Source organism: Suncus etruscus, chromosome 9 (genome assembly GCF_024139225.1).
Source record: "Suncus etruscus isolate mSunEtr1 chromosome 9, mSunEtr1.pri.cur, whole genome shotgun sequence".
Taxonomy (NCBI): domain Eukaryota; kingdom Metazoa; phylum Chordata; class Mammalia; order Eulipotyphla; family Soricidae; genus Suncus; species Suncus etruscus.
The window spans coordinates 110,102,858-110,122,737 of record NC_064856.1 but is presented as its reverse complement, the minus strand read 5'-3'; the positions used below and the strand labels follow the sequence as shown (position 1 = coordinate 110,122,737).

The 19,880-nt window shown below is 55.6% G+C and overlaps 1 protein-coding gene across 2 annotated transcripts; it reads right to left on the bottom strand.

Annotated features, from left to right (window-relative positions):
* Positions 1 to 4,128: 4,128 nt before the first annotated feature.
* On the bottom strand, positions 4,129 to 13,838 carry PELI3 (pellino E3 ubiquitin protein ligase family member 3). 2 transcript variants are annotated; one of them, XM_049780164.1, is made up of 8 exons: positions 13,739 to 13,838; positions 12,650 to 12,802; positions 12,124 to 12,192; positions 9,744 to 9,873; positions 8,298 to 8,528; positions 7,051 to 7,245; positions 6,357 to 6,545; positions 4,129 to 5,067 (listed from the first exon to the last, which is right to left on the bottom strand). In XM_049780164.1, the coding sequence occupies exons 2-8, from the start codon at positions 12,799 to 12,801 to the stop codon at positions 4,498 to 4,500; spliced, it is 1,536 nt and encodes a 511-aa protein (XP_049636121.1). In that variant the 5' UTR covers position 12,802; positions 13,739 to 13,838; the 3' UTR covers positions 4,129 to 4,497. The 2 variants fall into 2 exon arrangements, with proteins under 2 accessions (XP_049636121.1, XP_049636122.1); XM_049780165.1 differs by lacking the exon at positions 12,124 to 12,192.
* Positions 13,839 to 19,880: the final 6,042 nt, after the last annotated feature.

The following is a 19,880-nucleotide window of genomic DNA, read 5'->3' as shown; positions in this document are numbered from 1 at the left end:
TCCGCCCGCCTCGCTCGCTCCCACCTCGGGCACCTTCCGGGCCGGCCCGGGGGCGGCTGAGCCCCAATTTCGAAACTCTCCAGGTCCTGCAGGTCTCCGAAGTGCTGGCGGGCGGCGTGTCTCCCGGAAAGCTGCACCTGGGACTTTGCTAGACCTGCACCCCTTTGCCATTTTTCCCAGTCCCCAGAACTCATTTTATTTATTTATTTTTTTTTTTTTTGCAGGTGGGAGCCTGCACGGTGCGAGGAAGATGGTTCCCCCTTTTCTCACTGGGTCTGAAGGTGGAGACTTCAGAACTGGGGAAGCAGAGGATTTGCACACACCCCTGAGTCTCTTCACTGCAGCCACCGACCCACATGGGGCTGTGTGACAGTCACAGACACAAAATTTCTCTGAGGCTGTGTAAAGAAAGGGTCGTGTGGGGACGGCAGTTTTAAAGTGCTTGCTGGGCTGAGGGCCAGCCAGACAGATCGTCCAGGCAGGACCAGGCAGAAACTGTCCATCCAAATGGGATCAGCCTGTACAGCTCACCAACTCTCTGATCTCTGATTTCACTTAGCCTCTTGCATCTTGTTTTTCTCAAGCAGAAAACGAGGCTGACAAATGTCCCCAGGCTGAGGGCCAGAGGATAGCCATGAGAATAGCTGCAAGCATGCAGCTGACCTGGGTTCTATCCCTGGCATCCCATAGTGTTCCCCGAGCATCTTCAGAGAGTGATTCCTGAGTGCAGAACCAGGAAGAACCCCTAAGTATCGCCGGGTGTGGCCCAAAACCAAGTCAATAAGCAAAACATTCTGAGACACAGATTGTGAGCCACCCCCATGCTGTGCAGAAAAGAGCAGAGTTCCAGGCAAGGGCTGAGCAGATCAAATACTCTTGCCACATCTTTGCCCCACCTGTGTCTAGACCCAGATCTACATCTTCGTTGGGTGCCAGATTCTGTTACTAAGGTGCCCAGAGTCCTACTTGGCACAACAGGGCTGCTAAACACTGGTCCTAACGATGTCAATATAGGGATCAGCTCAGTGAATTTGTGTTCATGAAAATCCAATTTTCTTTCTCTAAAGTGGGTGTAAAGGGATCAGAGTAATAGTACAGTGGGTAGAACACTCATCTTGTATTCCAGATTTGATCCCTTTCATCCCATATGTCCCACAAGCACAGTCAGGAATAATTCCTGAGTTCAGAGCCAGGAGAAAGCCCTAAGCATCGCTGGGTGTGGTCCAAAAGCCAAATAATAATAATAATAATAAAATAATAATAATAATAATAAAATGGGTATAATGTCTTCCATAACTAGGGGGAACTTTCAGTGTTCACCAGTTGAGAACGCTGTGCTACTTATGTCTGCCAACAAGGGGCAGCAGAGACCAGACACGACCCTGATAACGCCTAAAACCCACCTCCATCCTTCCATCACCCAGTATCACCAAGATGTTTTTTGTGTGTGGGGGGTTTTTTTTTGGGGGGGGGCCACACCCGGCAGCGCTCGGGGGGTTCCTCCTGGCTTTACGCTCAGAAATTGTTCCTGGCAGGCTTGGGGGGGACCATATGGGACACCGGGATTCGAACCAATGACCTTCTGCTTGAAAGGCAAATGCCTTACCTCCATGCTATCTCTCCGGCCCTGACCAACCTGTTTTTTTCCCCCAGTACAGCACATCTGATTGTGCTCAGGGCTTAGTCCTGTCTCTAAGCTCAGGAATCACTCTTGGTGGAGCTCAGGACACCATACAGGGTGCCAGGAATTAAGCCCAGGTCAGCTGCATGTGAGGTAAACACCCTCCCTGCTATACTATCTCCTACTCTTGGGCCCCTGCATTTTTGTTTGGTTGTTTGTGTTTTGGTCACCCCAGGCAGCACTCAGTGGTTACTCCTGGCTCTACTCTCAGAAATCGCTCCTGGCAGGCTCGGGGGACTATATGGGATGCCGGGATTCAAACCACCGTCCTTCATTGCATGCAAGGCAAACACTCTACCTTTATGCTATCTCTCCAGCCCCCTGGGCCCCTGCATTTTTATGATCATAGTGAAGATGACAATTTACTAACATCCAGTGCTAGTGGCTTTTACCTGGAGAATCTTATTTTATTTTCTGCCAACCCTGAGCTAGGATGTTGTCATTGGTACAATGGGGAAACCGAAGCTGATTGGTTCATTGACTTCTGTCTGTCCTTGGGATTCCCTGGAGACTGGCATTCCCACACCTCCCTCCCCCCCCCTCGTCTACTTGCCTCAGCAGACTCACATATCTACAAACATACACACTTTCCACCATGAGAGCCCAGACTGCCTCCAACTTTAGCTCTAATCCCTAGGGAAGAGAAAGGGGTGGGAGAGGGTGTCTTGGATTTATTATTAAACACCTACAGTGCTCAAGGGGGCTTCCAACTTCTCACAAAACCTAGTATGACCCACCCCATTGAGGTGTGAGTCAGAGCAAACCAAGCCCTGATCAGACACCCTCCCATCGTGTTTGCTGTGTCCTATGAGCACCTTATTTATCCAGTCTTGGTTTCCATCTGGTTCCCTGCAAGGAGAGAGCAAGTAGTAAGTCTTGGATCCTGAGAGTCGGGGGTAGGGGGGAGGCAAGGGGTGTGGTGCCCCATATAACCCCCTTCCAGCCGTGGCACTGTGCTGCTCAGGGAGCAAGAACTTCATCAAACTCCCCCCACAGTAGGAAACTCTGCCTCTTCTCAGCCCAGATTCTGTCTCTGGCACTCCAGCACCCCTCTAGAGCCTGCACACTGGACATTTGTACACAGGCCTTGCAGCTGTTCTTGTTCTAGAAGCTTCATCCACCTGTCTTCCTAGTTCCTTTTCCCAGAATAGTCTGGGGACAACCCCAGCAGCACCCCAAACTTGCTCTGGCTCTAAGGGAAAGTTGAAGGTACCAAGATGAACAGATCTGGACTATTCACCTGCTTCTCTCCAAAGCTCCTCTTTCCTCCCCCTCCACACCTGACTTGTGTCAAGTCTTTTCCCTGCCCCACCTTTGCCGTTTGCCCCTCCCTGGGCTGTTCCCCACTCTGGGGTGCCCTCCTATTATTCACACACACAAGGGAAACAGCCGGGGTGTGGGGGAAACAAGAGCAGTATTGGGTGGGGCCACCTTCTAGCCATGACCTGGCCATGCAGCTCCCTCTTTATGACACCCCTCACGGCTCTCCCTGAGTTATGGGAAATGAACCGAACTGAGAAGCTGCAGGGGCCTAGTGGCTGCACCCCAAACTTAGCAAAAGCACAGCCTGGGGACATGAAGGTAATCAGACCTGGCAGCCCTTTGGTCACAACCATCATACAGGGACCTCATTCTGTCCCCGACTAAGATCACTGGCTCGGGGGCCGGAGAAACAGCATGAAGGTAAGGCATTTGCCTTTCATGCAGAAGGTTATTGGTTTGAATCCCGGCATCCCATATGGTCCCCCATGCTTGCCAGGGGCGATTTTCTGAGCGTGGAGCCAGGAGTAACCCCTGAGCGCTGTAGGTGTGACCCCCCCCCCCAAAAAAAAGATCACTGGCTCAGGGGTCATTTACCCCGAGCCTGTCCCATCTGCCTGAGCCCCATCCTCCATTTGTAGACCTAGGGGGTCCCCCAAAGACACTGAGGCTGAGACTGTGCCAGCTGCCCTGCCAAGGCTCCCTTCCTTTGTCCTGTTCTGCTCCCCATTTCTTTGGTTTTGTTTTTGGAGCAACCTGGTGGTACTAAGGGCTTACTCCTGGCTCTTCGTTTAAGAATCACTCTTGGTGGGCTCAGGGGGCCCAATGGGATTCTGGGGATCAAACCCAGGTCAGTCACAAACCCAGGTCAGTCACATGCAAGGCAAGCACCTTCCTTGCTGTGTTATCGCTCTAGTTCAGGCCTTTCTTCCCCTATCTCTTTGTCCCTGGTCCACAGAAAGCTGTGCTGAAGTTTCAGCGACTGATTTGTTTTCTGCTAAGCTGTGCCTCCATCAGGCAGAGATGTCTCTGTCTCTCTGGCCTTCCACCAGACACATTCTCTGCGTCCACAGTGCCCCTGAGCAAGGAGTCCAGCCTCAAGTGGCTATCAGCAGATGCTGGCCTGGCCTGCCACTCCCCATCCCACCCCCGACCCCGCAAGTCACTGCAAGATCTCAGGACATGCAGGCGCTGAGCAACACGGTTTATAGAGGAACCGGGGGCAGCAGCAGGGCGAAGGTCTGGGCAGGCTCGGGCAACAGCCAGCCTAGACTGGGGGTCAGGGAGCCGAGCCCCTTCACTCCCCCAGGGGCACAGTGTAGGCGGCAGGATGTGTGCTGGGCACGGAGGCAGGCTCCCCTCCATTCAGCCGGGAGGGGGTGCAGCTGGTGCTGGGACTAGGGTCTCAGGGACCCCCCCTCCTTTGTGGGGGGCAGGTCAGAGTTTTGGAGCGGAGTCCGGCAGATGGAGTCCTACATGCAGAGCTGTCTCGAGGCTGGAGCACGTTGCGGGGGCCCGAATGGGCAGGCTGCGGCCTAGTGAGGAAGCAGCGGAGCCTAGTCCAGCGGCCCCTGGAAGATGAGGCGCACGCAGCCCAGCTCGCCCGTGAGCCAGGCCCCGCAGAAAGGGCAGGCGGCGTGGAACGCGTGGGTGCCATGGGGCAGCGGTGTCTGTGCCCAGTAGCGGGCTGTCTTCTCAGAACACACATGCCCACAAGGGGCGAAGGCATGGCTGGGTGGCCCCGGGTCCAAGCAGAGGCCGGCCTCCTGGCCCAGCCACAGTGGCACGTAGGGCCCCACCAGGCGGCAGAGTGGACACTCGCGCTCCTGGGGCCCACGCTCCCGCCGGCAGCCCCAGCCGTGGTAGCCGTGGACGTGGCCGCAGCGCACGTAGACCCAGGGTTGCTGCTTGTCGGGCGCTGTGCGGCCCCGCGCCGGACTGGGGAAGGCCAAAGTGCTGAGGCCCACAGGGCACTGTGGCCGGGCCGCGTTCGCCTCCTGCCTCTGCGCCTCCAGCTGCTTCAGCGTGGGGGCCCGCAGCAGCCCGGCTGGAGTGCGCCATAGCAGCGTGGCCCCGCACAGGTCGATCAGGGAGCCGTCCTGCAGCACGTTGGATTCGCTCTCCACCTGCAGGGGGCAGATGCCAAGGCCTCAAGTGCTGCCCACCTGCCCACCCGCAGACCCGTGCAGCCCATGGGAGCTCCAGGTGATGGTGAGGGGCATTGCCAGGGGAGGGAAAAGCTGGGGGGAAGAGGAGGGGATGCTTCCACTCATAGAGGACCTGGCCTGGGGAAAGAATGATTTCTTTTTTGTTTTATTTTGTTTTGTTTTGGGGCCACATCTGGCAGTGTTCAGGGGTTATTCCTGGCTCTGAGCTCAGAAATCGCTCCTGGCAGGCATGTGGGACCATATGGGATGCCAGGATTTGAACCACCGTCCATCCTGGATCGGCTGCGTGCAAGGCAAATGTCCTACTGCTGTGCTATCTCTCCTGCCCTGGGAAGAATGATTTCTATCACATTTGCCCAGATCTCCCCTTCCTGAGCTCGGCCCTACATGCTGTCTGTGTTCCACCGCAAAGGCTCTAAGGAGACCAACCGGGTTAGCTGGCGTGGGGGCCCAGGGTGCTAACCCAGCCTCATCTCTCCTGTTTCCTCTGATCTCTGCCTCCCTCCTGTTCTCCCATGACTTGCAGAATCCAGCTCCTCTGAATAGCTGAAATGCCAAGAACACAGAGGCAGCGTGCAAAGCCACTCAGGAGCTGAAATACTTAGTCTGTGTTTTTGTTTTTGGGTCAAATCCAGTTATGTTTTGGGGTTACTCCTGGCTCTGTACTCAGGAATTATTCCTGGCTATGCTGGGGGAACACTATGGGATGCCAGGTGTCAAACACCAGGTCAGCTGCATGGAAGGCAATGCTGTACTATGATGGTACCAACTCCAGTTTAACTTTTAAAATCGCTGTTCCTCAAATCCAACTGAGTTTCCGGCTGCCCTAAGGTCGAATCCTGGGTGTGGCTAGCCAGTGTGACACAGCCACAATGGTCAGGGCTGTGCAGGGCCCCAGTTTATCTCCATCAAAGGCACAAGCTGGGTCTCCACTTTGGCCCAGCTCTGCCAAGGGTCCTTCCCATGGGGAGAGGACAGCAATACAGGGGTGTCTGAACATGACCTAATTGGTACACTCCACCAACACTCTGGGCCGCCAACTACCCACCCACAAACCAGGTGTCACCCTCGGAAATGGGTTCGGTGGTGATGATGTCCTGGGCTAATTTTAGGGGTACTGGTCTGGTCCTCGATCCCAGATAGACCATGCAGGGGATTCCCTGTAGCAGGGGGCTCTGAGATCCTCTCTAGGCTTGGGCAGGGGACAGCATATCAGGGCCAGAGGGGGACGATGGATTGCCACCTACCAGCTTGCCCCGCTGCTGGGCTGAGCGGCTGTCCCGCAGCGTGTACACATTCCCGCACACCGAGATCTCCCGCCAGACACCGGGCGCCGAGTCCTCAGCAAAACCCCCGGCTGGATGCATCACCAGCACCCCGTTGGTGGTCAAACCGTCCATCAGGCCATCGGGGGTCCGCCATTTGGCTGCCCGCTCCTGGGACCATATGAGGCATCAGAATCAACCCCTCCGTGCCCTCCCGGAGCCTGGGGTGCTGCCCCTCCTCTCTCTCTCTTTTTTTTGGGGTTTTTTTTTCGGGCCACACCCGTTTGATGCCAGGTTACTCCTGGCTAAGCACTCAGAAATTGCCCCTGGCTTGGGGGGACCATAGGGGACGCCAGGGGATCGAACCGCGGCCCTTCCTTGGCTAGCGCTTGCAAGGCAGACACTTTACCTCCAGCGCCACCTCACTGGCCCTGCGCCCCTCCTCTCTCAAGGTGGGGAGGGAGACCCAGAGAGGAGGGATATCAGGGCTGTGTGACCCCAGGCTTCACCCCAACCTCTCTGAGCCTCACTTTCTGTTTGTTGCCCATAGGGAGTTGCTAATCTTTACAGGGGTCTGGTCTATTACCCCAGAATGCTGCCCTTTCCTCTAACCACCCACCCTCCTGCTCACTCTCAGAGCCTGCCCTGCTCCCCACAATGGGGGGATCCCACTCACTCCAAGGAAGATGTTGCTGGAGGCATCGAAGCCAGCAGCATAGATGCGGGCGGTGTAGGGTGGCCGGCGGTCACAGAGGATACGACAGGCATAGCGGGAGATGGTGCTCTGGGCCGAGGGGCCCTCGGTGGACGCTCCCCCGGGTGACGTGTCTGTTACCACAAAGTCGATCATGTTTTCCGTGGAGCGGCCGATCTGGGTAGAGGGGGGAGGAAAAGCTGGGGAGGCATGGTTTGCCTAGGTGAACCCTCTGGGACTCCTGCTGCTGTGGGCAGGGCCACCCCTAAAGTGGGGGGCAGGCAGCTCACAGTCACTTCCCAGCTTCCAGTGAACTCTAGATCCCTTGCAGGATCTGGGACTTTCCTTCCCTTCTCTGCCCCCCAGAGCTCGAGGGGGATACCTCAGCTCAATAAAGAGAACCTGAACTGCTGATGGGAAAGTGAAAGGGAGGAAGGAGCCAGAGACAAAGGAGCCAGAGAGATGGTTCAGCAGACTGAGCTCAGGGTTTGCCTGCTCAAGGCCCAAGTTCGAACCCCAGCACTACACATGCCAACCATCACCCAAGAAGAGAAATATGAGAGGCTGGAGTAATAACACAGCAAGGAAGGTGTTTGTTTGCCTTGCTGGTCAGATCCCCAGCATTCTATGTGGTCCCCTGAGCCTGCAAGGAGTGATTCCTGAGAGCAGAGCCAGGAGTAATCCCTGAGCATTGCCAGGTATGGTCCTAAAGAAGGAAGGAAGGAAGGAAGGAAGGAAGGAAGGAAGGAAGGAAGGAAGGAAGGAAGGAAGGAAGGAAGGAAGGGAGGGAGGGAGGGAGGGAGGGAGGGAGGGAGGGAGGGAGGGAGGGAGAGAGAGAAAGAGAGAGAAAGGAAGGAAGGAAAGAAGGAAGGAAGGAAGGAAGGAAGGAAGGAAGGAAGGAAGGAAGGAAGGAAGGAAGGAAGGAAGGAAGGAAGCGCAAAATGAACAGGGAAATAGAGGTGCAGAGAGCAGCTAAGTGACTTGCTCAAGGTCGCCAAGCTAGTAAGAGACTAAGAAGCTGGGCTCCCTCTCGGTTGAGCAGCCTGACTCATGGCGCCCTCAGAATCCTGCAACTCTGCATTGTCCACAATGGAGACAGTCAGCTTCCTCCTCTCAAAGTCCACCCTGAGGACCCCAAGCACCTCCCACACCCTGCCTTCAGCCCTCCAGGGTGCCCCCGCAGAAGCCTGAGGAGCCCAGTGTGGAGGCCCCAAGCCAAGCGGTCTTACCTGGAACATGTCTGTGTCGCTGTCGTGTGTATACTCCACAATGACCGAGTGACTCCGGGACAGCGTGTATGAGATGCTATGCTGGCCACGGTTGCTCAATGCCTGGGTGGGGGGAAAGGAGTCACCTCCAGCTGGCCACTGGGAGAAACGACCGAAGAGCCAGCGTCGAAAACCCGGGGCCCAGGGCCACTCCAGGGAGGAGGGGTGGTGGCACATGCTGCAGAAGGACAACTGTGCAGCCAACGCAGGACACAGGTCAACGCCTGATCCCTACAGCCACCCACAGGATGGGCCCAGGGCAGCCTTCCCCTTTCACTGTAAGGGTGCTGCAGCTTGGAAAAGGATGCAGGGAAGCACTGAGCTGCCAACAGCTGGTCCAGCTCCAGAGCCCAACCCTTGAAACTCAAGGCCTCTGTGAGGTTTTGCTGTGGCTTGGAGGGGCCAAGAGAGGAGCTGAGGCCTTGGGTCCATGCCTGCATATGAAAGGACTTGAGTTCAAGCCCGGCACTGCCTGCCCCACCCCCTGCACCTCCAGAGTGGCTGCAGTGACTCTCCCCAGCACCATAGAACTTGAGCAGCGCCTGACACTGAACCACCCAGCCTGGCAAGTCCATTACAACCAGGAGTGGTCTCTGGGCTCCTGAGCATGCAGCTGACCTGGGGACCAATCCCAGTTCAATCCTTGGCATCCCATATGGTCCCCTGAGCCTGCCAGGAGTGATTTCTGAGTGCAGAGCCAGAAGTAACCCCTGAGAGCCACCAGGTATGGCTCAAAAACCCAAATGATCACCCCCCCACCCAACCCCCCCCACCACCACAAAGAGAAAAAAAAACCCAAATGATAATAATGATAATAATCAAAATTAAAAAAAGAATAATAAAATGATGCTGAGAGGCCAGAAGTAGGGCACTTGCCTTGCTTGTAGCTGACCCTGCTAGTTTGTTTTTTATTTGTTTTTGGGCCACACCCAGCAGCTTCTAGGGATTATTCCTGGCTCTGTGCTGAGAAATCACTCCTGTCAGGTCCAGGGTTCCATATGGGAGGCCAGGGATCGAACCTGGGTCAGCTGTGTGCAAGGCAAATGCCCTACCCGCTGTGCTATTGCTATGTCTGGACCCGGCTCAATCTCCAGCACCCTGTATGGTTCTTCCAAGCCAGCCAGGAGTGATTCCTGAGCACAGAGCCAGGTGTCAGCCATGAGCACTGTTGGGTGTGATCCAGAAACAAAAGATACCAATAAAGATGCTGCTATGTCTCCCCAATGTGACCTGGGGGGCAAGGAAACAATGCTGTAGGTGTATCTAGTGCAAAGCTACACCCACTCCCACCCCCATCAGCTACAGCCCAAGAGGCAGAGTGAAGATGACATGATGACACGTGGGTATCCTTGCCCTGGAGGGCAGGAGATGGGCAGGCCCGATGCCCGCCTCTGGGCAGCTGCTTGCCTTGGAGACGAGCGGGGTGGAGATGTGGTGCATGACGTCGGGTTTCACTCCATTGGCATGTGGCCGGCGGCTCAGGGCCAGGCGACTTCGCCGGCGGCCTTTGTCCCCACTTGCCAGACACCCATTGTAGCTGGGGGTGGGGGAAAGAAAAGGGGTAGCAGGGGGAGAGAGGGACAGAGAGAAAAAAGAGAGAGAAAGTAAGCCCATGGAAGGTGAATAGGACTTACAACATTGGGGCAGATCCGAGTAAACGTACCCGACAACCTATCAAAGGCACAGGCAAATCAGACATTTGGGGAATGAATGAGGTGAAGGCTCAAAACATTTTTAAAAGGCCTTGTAGGGGGCTGGAGAAACTGCAGTGTCTTGCAGGTCTTGTCTTGCACGTGGCAGGTTCGGTTCCTGGCACCTCATATGGTTCCAGGAGTAAGCACTGAGCACAGCCAGGTGTGACCCAAAAACAACAACAAGAGGGGCCAGAGAGATAGCATGGAGGTAAGGCATTTGCCTTGCATGCAGAGGGTCAGTGGTTCAAATTCCAGCATCCCAGGAGCTGCCAGGAGCGATTTCTGAGCGTAGAGCCAGGAGTAATCCCTGCCTGAGCATTGCCGGGTGTGACCCAAAAACCAAACAACAACAACAACAAGAACCTTTCACTGAAGTAAACAGTGTTTCCTGGACACTAGAGTCGTGACAGTTCCATGCCCTCATGGAGGAAGAGGCTCTTAGCAACCCATCGCAAAGGCAGAATTTCTGGGCCCAGTTCTGGGTTCTGGGGGCAGGCACTTGTTCTAAGCCTACATTGGCCTAAACAGCAAGATGTAACCAACCAGCATTTCTGGGAGCCCAGCCAGCAGGGACAAAAGAGGCCAATCGCACCCCTTCAGGCTACTACCTCCATATGTCACACATTATCTATCTAGCTCCATTCAAAGTCTGTCCTGTCTGGAGGGAAAGTAGGGGAAGTGAAACCAGGGTGACTCAGAGCCCTGATTGCTGCCCAGGATCCGGGATCCCAATGGATTGGAGCTTCCAGTTCCAGGATCTTCAAGCCATTAATTATCTAACAGAAAGCCCCGCAGGCAAATGCCCTGGTCCCATTTCACCAAGGAGGAAAGTCGAGGCTCAGGGAGGTGAAATGACTTGCCTGAGGCCCCAGGTGAGGAAGTGAGGGAAATGCGACTCAGGCCTCTTCTGGCAGGGTTGGGGGTGCTGATCGGAGGAGCTGAAGTTGGCGGAAGGGAGCTGGTGTGGCCCTTGTGTGAGGAAGGGAGAGTAGTGGCAGGTTTGGGGAGCAGGGAGGGATGGGATGAAGAGTTTCCGAGCACAAAGTTGGTGTGCGGGTGGGGAGGATTTCCTGGAGGGCAGCTGGGCAGCCCGTGCAGGGGTCCAGAGTTTCCCAGCTCTGCAGACAACCTCAGGCTGGCACAGCACCTGTGCTCTTCCGTCTGCAGTTCCCCCAGCTGGGGCCTTCCCCACAGCCCAAAAGTCATTTGTTTTTCCCTCCAAAACTGGCCAGCAGCTGCTCAGGAGAGGGAATGCCTGAAAGCTTTTTCCATCCCAGTAAGCTCTTTCCATCATAAGAGATGGGGCAGATCAGGATATAAACTCCTTGGAATATGGCGGGGGTGGGGGTGGGGCTTGTGTTCAATCTGCCCATTCACCTCTAGCCTACGAAAAATGGGCCTCTGTGGCCTGAGGCCAACTCACAAGGATGAGCCTCAATAACAAAACAAGAGAAAGTATTTTCAGGGCAGATCGAGAATGCAGTGGGAAGGGCTCTTGCCTTGCATGCAGCCGACTAGGGTTCGATCTTCAGCACCCCACCTGTCTGCTGAACATCATGAAGAACCATCCCTGAGCTCAGAACCAGGACTAAACCCTAAATACTGCAGAGTGCAGCATAAAAACAAAACAAAACAAAACAAAAAACGACAAAAAAAAATATTTCTGGGTACATGGCAATGAGATAGACACCCTATTGCCACCCTGTGGTAAATGTAGGCTGTTATTATTCAAAATAGTAGCACATGGCCTCTACATATTAGCCAACAGCAGCCATTGTTATTTCTAAATAATTGTCATCATGGTCACGAAGCCAGTCAGATATTTCATTTCCTTCAGGACAGATGGTGGAGAGCGAGAGGCCAAAGGGGGGGGGGGTGAATGGAGGAGGAAGAAGACTCATTGCCAGGATGTGGGGGTGGGGTTAAGGCATCCTGGGCAGGAGACAGCCAGGAAGGGGGGAGGCGCCTCTCCAGCCGCCGATTCCTGGCCTGGCCTCACTCCTGGCCACCACCTTCTCGGCTGTGGCTTAGCAAAATGCACTAGACCTCGAGCAAGAAAAGACGTGAGTCTGCAGCCCAGCCCTGCCACTTACCAGCTGTGTGCCCTTGGGCCAGTCACTTCCCCTCTCTGAGCCTCGGTTTCCTCACCTTCCTCACAGCATCTTGGTGAAGATTGAAATGAAATAACGTCCGTGAAAGGGCTGGACGCAGGCCTGCCTCCCAGAACACCGGCTGTGGGCCAGGCACCGACTATGTGCGAGGCAGGAACCGGCTCAGTGTGGGAACGAGAGGGCAGTGAAGGCCCAGGGAAGTTAAGGACTCTCCGAGGAAGCTCTGAAGCAAATGGGTTTGCTGGCGAGCCCCAGTTCTCCCCATGGGAGCCCCACAAAGCCGCTGGAGCTACTTTCTCTCGCCTCAACTGGCACTTGGGCAGGCCCAGGTGTGCCCTCGGCAGTTTATGACAAGTGGAAAGAAACTGCTATGAAACGGAGGTGGGCTTGGTGGGCTCAGTCTCCGCGGGGCCGGCGAGGAGGGGCAATCTGGGGAGAGCTGGGCCCGTGCTGGCCACCTGGCGTGTAGGGTGCCCGGTGGCCGCCCACCTGGCAGAGGGACGCTCACCCCAGGACGATGAGTTCGCCGTACTTGATGGGCTCCTCGCCCGGCACCGCTTCTTCGCCGGGACAGGAGAGGACGCAGGCGCTCTGGTTGCCGGGGTGGTGGAGGCCTGAGGTTCGGGGGGACCCCACTTCGGGGTTTCCTTCCAGCACCATTCTGGGCAGAGCGGGAGGGAAGAAAAGCAGCTTTGCCGCCGCCCACTCCAGGCCGCCCTCGATGCCAGCGCTGGCCTGCTGCTGCAGGACTGTGGACAGGGCACTAGGGTCCATGTCAGTGACCTGTCACCACCTCCCTGCATGGCTGAGGCCGGCCACAGCTCCAACTTGGCCTTCTCCAAACTGCTGGGGTTGCGGGGACAGCAGGGAAGGGAGGTGGGTGGGGAGGAAGAGGGAGGGCAGGGCCCGAGGGCTGGACGGATGCCAGGAGGGCGGGTGGGCAGAAGCTTCTTTTTGGTTGGCATGGATCCCAACTTGGGGTGTGCTTGGAGATGTGCTGAGGGCCCTGACTGAGCCCGGGACCTCCGAGGAAGGCCAGTGTCAGGCGCTGGATCTATTTCATCTGTTTGTCCACCTGCATCATCCTGCCCCTTTGCGGGGCTAGGCCTGTCCGTCCGTCCGTCTGTCTGCTCAATGACTCTCCGTCCTCCCGGTGCCTCTTCCCGCCCTCCTCCCGGTCGCCGTCTGTCTGCCCACCTCTGTGCACCTCCCTCCCGTCCCCCTGCCTCAGTCTCCCCGTCCCGGCGACGCCCTGTGGGCAGGCCTGGCTGGACCCCCTTGTGGGTTGCGTCCCCTTCCTCGCTCTCTCCCTCGAGCGTCTATGTCAGCCCCGCAGTCCCCGGAGGCCTGTGCACAGGGCGGTCTCCCCGGGAGCGCCAGCCAGCTCGGGCTGCAGCAGAGCGCGTCTCCGCCGGGATCGGGGCTGCAAGCGGCACAATGACTGAGTGCCCGGCGCCTACGCAGATCCCGGAGGCTCAGCCCGCGGCCCCGCGGCACCCCCGCGCCCCGACCCGCTCCCGGGCCGCCCCCAGACACGCACACACGCCCCCAGCGCCCGCCCGGCGCAGCCCCCGCCTGCCGCTCCCCGCGCCGTCACCTGTCGCCGCTCCCGCCCCGCTGCGCCCCTGCTCGGCCCCGGGGCCCGCTGCGGCGGCGGGATGGGCCCGGCCGGCGGCCGCTCGGCGCTGCCTCGTCACGGGGACACCCGGGGCCAGGGGAGGGGGACGAGCGCGAAACGCCAAGCTCCGCCCCTCGGGCGAGACCACGCCCCTCCGGCAACGCCCACGACAACACCGCCCACTTGCGGCGAAGCGCGGTCCACGGAGCTCCGCCCCCGGCCTAGGCCCCGCCCCTCTAGCACCGCCCACAAACAGCGCCGCCCACTTGCGGAGAGGCTCGCTCCTCGGAGCTCCGCCCTCGCCTCGGCCTAAGCCACGCCTCTCTGGCAACGCCCACGACGGCGCCGCCCACATGCGGCGAGGCTCGGTCTCCGAAGCTCCGCCTCCCACCCAGGCCACGCCCTATGGCCCCGCCCATAAACAGCACCGCCCACTTGCGGCGAGGCTTGCTCGCTGGAGCTCCGCCCCGACCGAGGCCCCGCCCCTTTAGCGCCGCCCACTTGCTGCGAGGCTCCGCCCCTCCCTAGGCCACGCCCGTCCTCGGGCCGTTCCCCCCACCCGGGCCGTGGGGTTCCCCCGCCTGTCTCGGGAGCTCCCTCTCCGCCCCTGTCACCTCCAGGGCTCCCCCGTAAGTCTGAGAGACCCTTCCCCACGTTAGGGTTCCCCAGACCCGTCCTCCTTCTAGGGACTCACAGGACCCAGCAGCAGCCAGGGTCCCCCCCTTTCTCTGCAGGCTGGGGGTCTCTGCACTGGCTGGGCGGAGGGATTATTTTCCCCCTGGCTCAGGTTGGAGACCCCGCCTCCGGGTGGGGACCCCGCTTTCCACTGGGGAAGCCCTGGAATTAGTGGGGGACTGGCAGGGGCGGGAAGGAGCGAAGGAAAATCCTAGAAGCCAGATCTCCAGCATCCCATAGTGTCCCCTGAACCCTAACAGGACCCATCCCTGACTGGCACAGCCTGGTGAGATTCAAGCCCTCGCCCCCACCCCAAAATATAGGGAAAATGCTAAAGTAGGCAGCGAAGGGGCCAAAGAAAGTCTCAAGCAGACTTGCAGCTCTGCTGGGCTCTTTTCTCTCTGGTGCTTCGGGGTCCTTCCTTCCCTTCTCCCCGCCCCACCTTCAGCATGGACACAGGGCCTGAGAGGCCTTTGGGAGACTCACCTCCCTCCTAGAGCTGTGGCTCTTTAGTTACTGCGATGCAGGCAAGATCACCACCCATTTTACAGATGAGTAAAACAGAGGTTTACCAAAGTAGTTGGCTCATCTTATTGTGCTGGAAAGGGGTCAAACTGGTAGTTACCAGTGAAATTGGTAGTCGGTGACGCTGAGCTTTAGGGCTGGCGGGACAGGCCACAAGGTGCTGAGCAGGAGAAGCTTTTCATCAACTTTTACAATTTACCCGTTTTGGTCTGTTGACAGCTATAACCAAGGACATTAACTCTCCCCTTTGGAGAAAAGTGTGCAGTTTTGAAGGAAACCGAAGAGGGCTGAGCAGAGGAGGTGGCCTCTGGCCATAGTCATGAAGGATAAATGCAAGTTTGCCCACATCTTCCTGCGAGGGAGCATCTGCCTCACATCCCCCCAGACTTGTTGCTTGTGAAATTACCCTTCTCCCTGGACCCCACCATACCCACACGCCCCATTCCCTCACTCCCTCACTTATAAATAGTCCAAGTACCAACTGCTTTGCCAACTGTTCTGGGGCCCCAGCAGCCAGCAGCATGTCATTCAGGGACAAAGGCACCTCCTTAGTTAAAGAGAAGCCCCAAGAGGCCAAGCCAGCCATGCGACAGATCCACCTTCCCCGAGTGCCCCCTTTGTACCACTTCCGTCTGTGCACAGCCACAGGAGGGCCATAGGTGCTCGAGGCATCCATGACCCCTTGGCACCCCCAGCTCTCAGTTCATCATCTGCCAGCAGGTGCTCTGGAAGCTGTGCTCTGTGGCCTTCAAACCCCATTCACAGAGAAGTAAGCTGACAGCCAGGGCAGGTGGGCCATCCCGGGTTGGGTGCCTGCTCCAGAGGTTAGTCCTGGCTGGTGCTGATGCAGAGGGAGGAAGGAGCACTGATTGATTCTATACTCTGCTGAGCACTGATAGAAAAGCTGCCCGATGGAGCCTCAGAAATCTGGGGTGGGCCTGAGCCCCACACTGTGCATCTGGGGCAGAGGGAGAGATACCTCCAACAAGCCCAGATGCCCAAATGCCCTCGGGGGCTTCCAGCTCAGCGTCTTGTGCTCTGCACCAAGAAAACCAGCCGCTGGAGTTGGAGAGATAGTACAGGGGTAGAGAATTTACCTGGCATATGGCAGACCTGGGTTTGATCTCTGGCACCACATAGGATGCCCAGAGACCAACCAGAAGTGATTCCTGAGTGCAGAGCCAGGAGTAAGTCCTGAGCACAGTCAGGTGTAGCCCCTAAACCAAATAGAAAACAAAACAAAAAAGAACTTTTGTCTCTTCCTCCATCTCTTGGCTTCCGGGTCCTTATTTGTCAAATTGAGATCAGAACAGTCTTCCCTGCACTGGGATGACAAGCTCATTGTTCTGAAGTCTCTTCTTCAGCACCCACTTTCTCTGTCACAATCAGAAAAGGAACACGGGGACTGGGGGAGGGCATTTGCCTTGCACAAGGCCAGCCACTTTGCGTTCAATCCCTAGCATCCCATATGGCCCCCCATGCCTGCCAGGGGTAATTTATGAGCCAGGGGCAGGAGTAACCCCTGAACATTGCTGGGTGTGAAACAAAAAATAAAAGAAGGAAAGAAATGGAACAAATGGCACAATGCAAAGAAAGAAATAGAAAACTATCTATATTCCTCCCATATGCCAGGGCAGCCATAAGCAGGTGGAAGATCATCTGTGTATCATGTGGAAGAACCGAGGTGACCTACAGGAATGGTCAAGCTACACATCGTGGGGAGCTTGAGGTTCCTGGTGGTCTTTGCAGGTCCCAGGGTCCCCCCAGCTGCACCAGGGATAAGGAGAGTCAGTAGTAAGGATCCAACCTGGGGCCTCACACCTATAAGGCCATCTGTGTCACATCCTAGTTCCACGATGGCGAACCTATGGCACGCATGCCACTGGTGGCACACGAAGGCCTTGCAACTTGCACGCAGGAATATCTGCAGTTAAGATATGTGGCACATGCCGCATAGTTTTTAGATACTACAATCTTGTTATTAAGGTTTAATTGACGTGCTGGTACTTTTGAGGAAATTCTTTGGTTTTGTGCAGCAGTTTGGGCACTTGGGCTCCATCACTGGACCTAGTCCTTTTGCTCATTTGCAAGGATGCTGACCACAGGGCCTTGGCTTGTCACAGTGGGAGGAAGTCCAAGTGTAGGCCACCTGAAGGGGCTGATTATCATAATACCTGTCTCAGGCCCCTGCAGAAGGCTCCAGGGGGCCCAGCAGAGTCTCACGGGGTGTGATCCCAGGGGAACCATAAGGTAGAGAGAGGCATGGAGTCAGCGAGCCTGATCTGGTCATCTCCTAGGGTCAACCTTCCCAAAATATCCACCGTGTACGTCCTTTTCCTGCCACTCTCAGCAAGGAACACTGTTTGTCCCAGGGTCAGATGCAACCAAGACAATACCCGGAGGAAAGCAGAAATTTGCCGGTATATACCAACTTACCTCCGTAGCGGGTGAGTTCTGGACAGGAGTGAGTCCACACATGTGCCTACTTTTATAACAACATTGGGGCTTCTGACTACCCCCCTCTGTTCATGGCTGCTCCCCTAACAACATGGATCTAGGGTTCAACCCCTTACAAAAAGTTTCTGACCTGTAGAAACTGGAGCAATAGTACAGTGAGTAGGCACTTGCCTTACATGCAGCCACACTGGGTTCAATCTCCAGCATCCCCATGTGGTCCCTCGAGCCTGTCAGGAGCAATTTCTGAGCACAGATCCAGGAGTAACCCCCTGAATGCAGCTGGGTGTGGCCCCCTCCCCAAAAAAAAACAAAATAGTGTGATTCCTGAGTATGAAGTCAAGAGTAACCCCTGAGCATCACCAGGTGTGGCCCCAGAACAAACAAAAAAGACTATCACTTTGTTCTTTCTGGGGTCACACCTGGCAGCTCTTAGGAGCTATTCCCTGCTGTGGGTTCAAGGGAACCATGTTTCTGGGGAGCCAGACTCAGGCCTCTTGCAAGAGAACATATGCACCAACCCTCTGAGCTGTCTCCCAGCCCTTCAGAGTTTTTTCATTTATGCCCAGTGATGTAGCTTAGCAGTAGGTAAAGCCTCTTGTGTTTGAGACCCTGGTTTCCATCCCTGGCATCACCAACAAATATATATCGATAATGTTCTGCCCCTGTTTGCAATGGAAGAACTGACAGCGGGAGTACTTTGTCCACTTACATCCTACCTGGGTCATGAATAAGGATTAAACCAGAAAAGGGGGGGGGGCGGAGAGATAGCACAGCGGCATTTGCCTTACAAGCAGCCGATCCAAGACCAAAGGTGGTTGGTTCAAATCCCGGTGTCCTATGTGGTCCCCAGTGCCTGCCAGGAGCTATTTCTGAGCAGACAGCCAGGAGGAACCCCTGAGCACTGCTGGGTGTGGCCCCAAAACAAACAAACAAAAAATACCAGAAGGGGCTAAAATTTGCTCTTTTCAATACCTCATGGGTTAAGGCATAAACACTACAGCCACAAGACATGTTTCCCACTCCAAGGTTCCAGACTTCAATTAATAAAGATTTATTACCTTATACAGGTTCTATAGGTCAGAAATTGGGGAACAGGGAACAGTGGTTCCAATTTGAGGTCACCGGAAAGGGCTGACGCTGTAAGGATGGGGAACAAACTGACCCAGGGAAGGAGCACCCCCTATTGGGGGCAATGGGGTGACAGACTTAGGACAGCAGGCCAGAAGTCAATGACAAAGGCTCCATCCTGGGGCCACCTGCATGGACTCCCAGTGGGTGGTTTGGGGCCACACCAGAAGGTGCTCAGGGCTTACTCCAGGCTCTATATTCAGAGATCTCCTGGCTTCACTTGGTGGACTGTATGTGGTGAGTCGAATCCAGCTGTGTCCTAGCATGGAACCATATAGCCCAGTTGGCTGTAGGGTTGGGGCCAGGAGTGGCGCCAGCTCCCTGTGCACTGCTTGGTGGATCCCCAAAATACATTAACTAAAAGTAACAAATCATATATTTCTGTTTTTTATTTGTTTAGGAGCCAAATCTGATTGTGCTCAGGATTTACTCTTGACTTTGTGATCGGGGATCATATGTGGTGCCAGGGATCAAACCTGGGTTGGCCACATGCAAGAAAAGAATCTTCTCCCCATTGTACTATCTTTCCAGCCTTCAAAATTGTATCCTTTTTTTTGGGGGGGTCACACCCGGCAGCGCTCAGGGGTTCCTCCTGGCTCTACACTCAGAAATCGCTTCTTGCAGCCTCGGGGTACCATATGAGATGCAGGGATTCAAACCACCGTCCTTTTGCATGCAAGGCAAATGCCCTAACTCATGCTATCTCTCCAGCCCCCAAAACTGTATCTTTTTAATCAGGTTCTGATGCATATTCAAGTATGGATTCTTGGCTAAAAGCCCTCAAGTACAGTTGTTTCCATCTAAAAACCTGAGAATTAAAGGGGAAGTTATTTTCTTTCACCTCTGGTCCCCACAAACTCTGGGGAACAGCTATAGAAGAGTGGTTATATATATGCTCTCCTGACAACACTTGGGCAAAAAATGATTAAAATTCCCAGGCAAGGACTGGAGCAATAGCACAGAAGGTAAGACAATTGTCTTGTCTGGCCTTGTGTGCAGTCAATTCAGGTTCAATCGCTGGTATCCCATATGGTCCCCCAAGCCTTCCAGGAGTAAATTCTGAGCACAGATCCAGGAGTAACCACTGACCATCACTGGGTGTGGCCCCAAAATTAATTAAATATAAATAAAATAACCAGGCCTAGGATTTGTAGTAATATATTCCAGCCGGTAGAACACTTGTCTGGCACGAGACAAACCCAGAATATATCCCCTGTATTGCATATGGTTCCCTGAGCCCATCAGGGAGTGATTCCTAGATGCAGAATCCACAAATAGTCTCTGTGAACAGCCAGGTATGGCTTCAAAATAAAACAAACCAAAAATTGCTATATGC